Below are 6,690 nucleotides of genomic sequence, written 5' to 3'. Positions count from 1 at the left end.
GGGCTTGTTGGTTGTTACGTTTGGTGATGTATCGTGTCCTGTTTTGGGTTTTTCGCTGTCCAGTGTTTGTAACGAGATTTTGGGTTTGTTTAGCGGCAGTGTTTTGGACATTCACCCATGTTTTGGACCTGTTACGTTTTTGAAGGACATTAAAGCGTTTTCCCGTTCATTTTCGCTCTCTGCATTTGACTCCTCACTCATTTCACTCACCCGACGTTACAGAACTGGAGAAATGGGAAACATGCTGGTAAGAGTTGACAAAACAAGACGAACTGGCAACAGACAAAAATGCAGGTATAAATACACAGGGGATAATGGGTAAAAATGATAGGGGACACCTGATGGGGGGTGGAGACAAGCACACGACAGGTGAAACAGATCAGGTTGTGATAGCTCCCTATACAGGGTGCCATTTGGGATATAGCCTGTCTCACTGGTCCTCCTTAGTCTTCACAGTCTCTGAAAATAGGAAATACTGTGTGGTCCAAGATGGTTCCATAATCTATGACTTCATAATATTACCATAATCTATCCTCAAAATTTCGAAAATCTAAAAGAGCCAACACATCCAAATATTCAAGCAGCGGAAACAAAAACTCAGACCCCCTCAGTTATAGGTACACTCAATATGGCCACCGGTCTACCCATCACAGCACACTGACTTGAATGGGGAATCCTTATATAATCTACTCTAGTAATACTCTAGTAATTATATTTCTATGAACACATCTGTCTATATATGTTCCCACAGGGCCATGACAAATTAACATCTAGAATCTCACAGATGACCCTATAAACCACAGTAACACTACCGGCATTAGCATGACCTTTCACCTTTAATTCTGCTGTAATGCTGTAGTAACACTAAGACACATTTTCTGTCCATCTGACATTCCACAGGGCATTGACAGACTTGCCTCTACACTAATGATGACTCTATAAGACACAGTACCAGTATCTGCATTAGAGAGCCACTATACCTTTGATCCTGGCATGGAGGACGCGACGGAGGTGCGTACGGATGGGAACTCTCTACTCAAGGCCGTGTTCCTGAGTCGACTGCGTCTGACACGCCTGCTGCTGGAGGGAGGGGCTTACATCAACGAGAGCAACGAGCGCGGTGAGACGCCCCTCATGGTGGCGTGCCGGACACGCCACACGGACGCACAGAGCGTGCCCAAACACAAGATGGTTCGGTAAGTAAGTTACTAGTCCATGACACCTCGTATGGGTTGGGTTAGTGTTTAGTGTTAAGGAGTAGGAAGTAAACACCACAGAGCAGGGGTGGCCCAATTGTATCCCCAATGGGCCAGTGTGTGTGCAGACTTTCACTCCAGCCGAAACAATTACACACCTGGCTTAAATAATACATTGGAGACCAAATCCTGCACCAACACCTGCCCTTCATGAATAATATTGGCCACCCCTGCCGTACCATAGAGTTGCCAAGTAAAAATACACTTTACCTCCTCTTCAGGGGTTTACTGATCCACAGAGTATTGATCAACATGTCATCCATGTCCCCCCACAGGTACTTGCTGGAGAGTGGTGCTGACCCAAACATCCAGGATAAGGCCGGTAAGACGGCCCTGATGCATGCGTGTCTGGAGCAGGCCGGAGTGGACGTCCTCTCTCTGCTGCTGGGGAGTGGAGCCGACCCCAGTCTGAATGACCACTCTGGCTCCTCAGCTTTGGTCTATGCTGTCAATGCAGGGGACAAGGAGGCCCTGAGAGTCCTACTGGATGCCTGCAAGGCCAAGGGCAAGGAGGTGGGGATGTGGGTTTGATTCCCGCTTGGGTAGGTTTGCAATATTCTGGTAATTTTCCCCAAATTCCTAAGTTTTCCAGAAATTCAGGTTGGAGGATTCCAGATTTGGTGCTTATGAACTTATGATTGCTGGAGTATTCCGTCCAGGATTTTTGGAAAACCTGGGAACTTTGAGAAAGTTGCTGAATTTTTGCAACCCTACGCTGGGGCCAAATGTTTGCATGCTCTACTATAAGTCACTTTTGGATTAAAGCGTCTGCTAAATGGCATGTATTATGTTTTATATTATATTACATTATAGGTCATCATCATCACCACGAACAAGCTACCTTCGGGATGCCAGATGACCAAGCAGTACTTGAACGTGCCTCTACCGCCCGACCTGGAAGAGCGCATGCACTGCACCCCTGGCTCGGCCACCTGCTGCATGTCCCCCTCAGACATACAGCTCCGCACCCCTCCACAGGGCTCCCCCGCCATCACCTCCCCCCAGCCAGGGAGCCCCCTCTTGGGTCTCAGGGAGCTCCACCACCAGGGTGGTGGAAGGGGAACCACCATCTCTGGTTCTACTGGTTCTGGTTCTTCTCAGCCGGGCTCCCCAACCAGGGACCCTAGCCTGTTACGAGGCCCCAGTCCTGGGGTGGTGAAGCTGCTCCATGTCCAGCGGCTCCAATCGGAGCCCTGGCTGAAGATCCCTCCATCCCTGCTGCTGCAGCAGAGCAAGACCTCTAGGTAGGTAGCCAAGAGAAGCAGGGGTTCAAATCCCATGTCTGTCAGGAAAAAAATTGGTTCAGAGTGGGCGGCAATCAGAGGGTTGCTGGCATTAGTGTCCTCACTGATGCCAGCAACCCTCTGGTTGCCGCCCACTGTGAACCTATTTTTTCCTGACAGACATGGGATTTGAACCCCTGCTAATGTGCCCTTGAAGGCACTTAACCCCTAAACTGCTAACATGGCGCTGCACTAGTAACTGCCAATTGCTCCAGCCTCTCCAACCAAATGTGTATTTTTTTGCATGTGTGTGGGTTGTTTCAGCCTGACCGAGGAGCTGCTGGACATCACCCCAGAGGAGGAGCTCTCCTTCTGGGTCAACAGCTTGGCCTTCTCTGGGTCCGGAAGGGCAGGGCCTGGGGTACATCCGACCCTCGCCCGTCACCAGAGCATCGACGCCAAAGATGCCACGGGGCTGCTAAGGGCCCTGGAGCAGGTAATAATAATAACTTCATGTGTAATAATAATAATAATAATCATGTGTCTATATCATAATACATTTTTCTGTGTATTTTTTGTATCTCAGGTGGTTGGGAGCGAGGGAGGTGGTGGAGGACGAAGGAGAGGCCTGAGTAGGAAGATGTCTTACGACAGTGCTGCAGCTTCTTCCCACCCCAACCTCTTGCACCGGGGGGACGGAGGAGGCTGCCCCAACTGTCCCTGTGGCGGCCATGAACCAGCCCTCCCAGTGGACAAAACCTCCCTAGACTGCTGCCTCCCTAACCTGGCCGTGTCCAGCCTAAGGAATGTAGTCCGCCGCCGAAACATCGGCATGGACCACTATAGCTCTGACTCCCAGCTGCCCCAGTTCGGCCACAGCAGCCACCCAGAGTGTAATGAATCCTACAGAGGCATAGGGGGTGGTGTAGGGGGAACTGAGAAGCGTAAGCTGGTCACCAGCCGGTCATCCACCCTGTCAGGCTCCAGGGAGTCCCTGGAGAGCACTGCCCAGAGAAGGGGACCCGCAAACCTGGAGAGAAGAGGCTCGGGGGCCCTGCTCCTGGATCACATCTCCCACACCCGGCCGGGATACCTTCCTCCTATTAACCCCCACGCACCCATACCCGACATCGGGGTCAGCCCCACCTCAACCTGCCCCAGCCTGAGTGGGAGCACCAAAGTACTGAATCTGAATGGGGGTGTTGTAGCAGGGCCGGGGTCAAAGCCTCTCGTCCCCTGTGCACCTTCCTTCCACAGGGATCTGAAGTTTAAGACATTGCTGAGAAGACACTCCATGCAGACTGAGCAGATTAAACAGCTTGTCAACTTCGAGGAGCTCTTCAGCCACTAAGACGAACGATGCTAGCCCGGTCCCAGGTCTGTTCGTGCCGTCTTGCGAACCCCAGGCCTATAGTCATTGTTACGCCTTGGCAAAACTGCACAAACAGTTTTGGGACCAGACTAGAACGCTGCATTTTCTTTGTGTGTCTGACTACTATGTGCCTCGCTTCCTATATCAAGCTCTGTTGCTGCTGTGTGACCATAACATTGTTAACAAAGAACTTGTGCCTTCTTACTAGAAGTTTATTATTGCTCATCCCAGCTTTTTCAATGTGCTTAATTACACTTCCTTTGACAACCAGACTTGTAATTCCATCAAGCTCAGGAAGGAATAGAGGAATTACGATCGGCGCATCAGAACCATCGGTAACACAACAGCTCTTCTTTGATCAATTGATACATTCATATCCGTTTGAAGTCTGAGAGCAGAAATCTCGTGGTACTCCTCCTCAGGACATCTAACAACAGACAGAGATGCTTTTAACACATGGAATGAACTGGGATCAAGGAATCTGAGGCCTTGAATCCTATAAGGACAAAATAATTTATTCTTCCAAGGGAAGGGGGAGTGAGTCATTCTCTGACTAAATCAATGACTGTGGAAAGCAATGGATTGGCAACACAGCACAAACACATCTGGGACTCAGGCTAACTCCTCTGACTGTGGAAGATCTAAGTCACTAAGGAAAATATTAATATGTGTCAGTGGGAAAAACGAACACCAAAAAATGTAAATAAGACAGTCAAGATTCTTGAACACGAGCATTATTTGCTGAGTATTTATTCAACACTGATGTTTTGTACACCATTTGACGAGGTAGGTGTTGTATTGCCTTTCGCTTGTTCTGTTGTGCTCCTTCACTGCTAATAAACTGCTTTTACGGCCCTCTCCTCCTTTCTCTATACACCACTGGGCTCCATCAGTGGTGTAGTGGTGCCTGGAGAAGTGGGAATACTCAAATTTTCCCCAAAATGTCCCAAAAAGCCTGACCGGCATAGGAAAGTTGCCCTGTGTAAAACAATCTATGAGAAACAGTAGCATACACCCTGAAACCTTAAAAATGATCAATCCCATATTCGTCTTTCACAGTCAGTCCAACCCAAGCTGTACTGTGCAAGTAGGCCTACTATTGAAACAGATAGAATTCACGTTATTTTGTTCCGTTTTTTTACTTTCAAAGTCACACTTTCTTAATAGAAAAACGACACAATTTGATGTTGTAAGTACATAACAATGCTTAAACCACATCAGGAGACCACTGTTAAGGGCCGTAGTTACCCTTTAATTCAAGTGTGCAGGCACCTAGCACTGTTGTTTGGTTTGCAGCACATGAGATGGAGTTTGCAAAACAAATGGCCATTGGATTGATGCAAATAAACATGACATTATTCTGCCAGGTAAGCATAGGCTACTTTGTAGCTAGTTAACATTTAACTGAGAAGGTTTTTGGGAAAGCCTTTCCATCTACCAGAAGATGGTTAGTCCTCTAATTACTGTAGCATCGCCTTATTTTCCTGTCCCTTCATTGTTTGAAACCTGGACAATATCTCAGCTTGGATGTCAGCCCACCACCTCAAGCTCAACCTCGACAAGATGGAGTGCTCTTTCTCCCAGGGAAGGCCTGCCCATTCCAGGACTTCTCCATCGTGGTCGACAACTCCTTGGTTTCCCCCTCCCAGAGTGCGAAGAACCTTGGTGTGACCCTGGACAACACCCTGCCGTTCTCTGCAAACATCAAAACAGTGACTCGCTCCTGCAGGTTCATGCTCTACAACATCCATAGAGTACGACCTTCCATCACACAGGAAGTGGTGCAGGTACTACTCCAAGTCATCAGATCCCACCTGGACTACTGCAACGCTCTCTTGGCTGGGCTCCCCACTTGTGCCTTCAAATCCCTTCCAACTTATCCACAACGTTGCAGCCCGTCTGGTGTACAACCTTCCCTTGTTTTCCAACGTCACCCCGCTCCTCTGTACAATCCATTGGCTTCCAGTCAAAGCTCGCATCCACTACAAGACCATGGTGCTTGCCTACGGAGCAGCAAGGGGAACTGAGTCTCCCTACCTTCAGGCTATGCTCAAACCCTACATCCTCCCCGAGCACTCTGTTCTGCCACCTCTGGTTTCTTGGCCGTCCTATCTCTAAGGGAGGTCAGCTCCCGCTCAGTCAAGTCAAAACTCTTCTCTGCCCTGGAACCCCAATGGTGGAACAAGCTTCCCTCTGATGCTGATTTCTGCTTCATTGAGGAAAAATGTACTTACACGACTGTGATATGTGGTTGTCACATCTAGCTATCTTAAGATGAATGCACTAACTGTAAATCACTCTGGATAAGAGCATCTGCTAAATTACTAAAATGTAAATGAGCTGAAACAGGAAATCTCAAGGGTGACATGTCATACAATTTATGAGCATAATGGTATATTATTTGAAAAATACAAACACAGAAATAGTTTCTAGTATCAGTTTAGCATTTTAGATAATGACTGGACATGGGAGCACCTGATCCTAGATCAGTAGCCAGGGAGTCCAGCAGGTCATAATAGACCTTGCTCTTGTCGATGTCTCTCCTGTAGGGCAGAAGGCCAAAACATCAGTCTGGCCTGTCCACACTGTCAGGCTGTACCTGAGGGAGATCACAACACAGAGAGACGGGGTTATACACAAGAGCAGATCAGCAAACACATCACTATGTGTCTACAATGTCAGGCTGTACCTGAGAGTGGGAACAAAACAGAGACACAGGGTCTTTATTGTCTGATGGTTGGCTACACTGGGAGAAGGGAGAGGCGTCATTCCATTAGGTTTGAATTAGGACAGCTTGCACACTCACACACAGAGGATTAAGTGAAGAGTGTAGAATAGA

At 48.3% G+C, this 6,690-nt stretch overlaps 1 protein-coding gene across 1 annotated transcript; it reads left to right on the top strand.

The window, feature by feature from the left end:
* Positions 1-993: 993 nt before the first annotated feature.
* Positions 994-3,830, top strand: LOC120051972 (ankyrin repeat domain-containing protein 34B-like). Its single transcript, XM_038998852.1, has 6 exons — positions 994-1,196; positions 1,532-1,769; positions 2,070-2,243; positions 2,304-2,500; positions 2,804-2,975; positions 3,066-3,830. The coding sequence occupies exons 1-6, from the start codon at positions 994-996 to the stop codon at positions 3,828-3,830; spliced, it is 1,749 nt and encodes a 582-aa protein (XP_038854780.1).
* Positions 3,831-6,690: the final 2,860 nt, after the last annotated feature.

The sequence above is a fragment of the Salvelinus namaycush genome, chromosome 1 (genome assembly GCF_016432855.1).
Source record: "Salvelinus namaycush isolate Seneca chromosome 1, SaNama_1.0, whole genome shotgun sequence".
Taxonomy (NCBI): domain Eukaryota; kingdom Metazoa; phylum Chordata; class Actinopteri; order Salmoniformes; family Salmonidae; genus Salvelinus; species Salvelinus namaycush.
The sequence above is the reverse complement of the archived record's forward strand: the minus strand, read 5'-3'. Positions and strand labels throughout refer to the sequence as shown.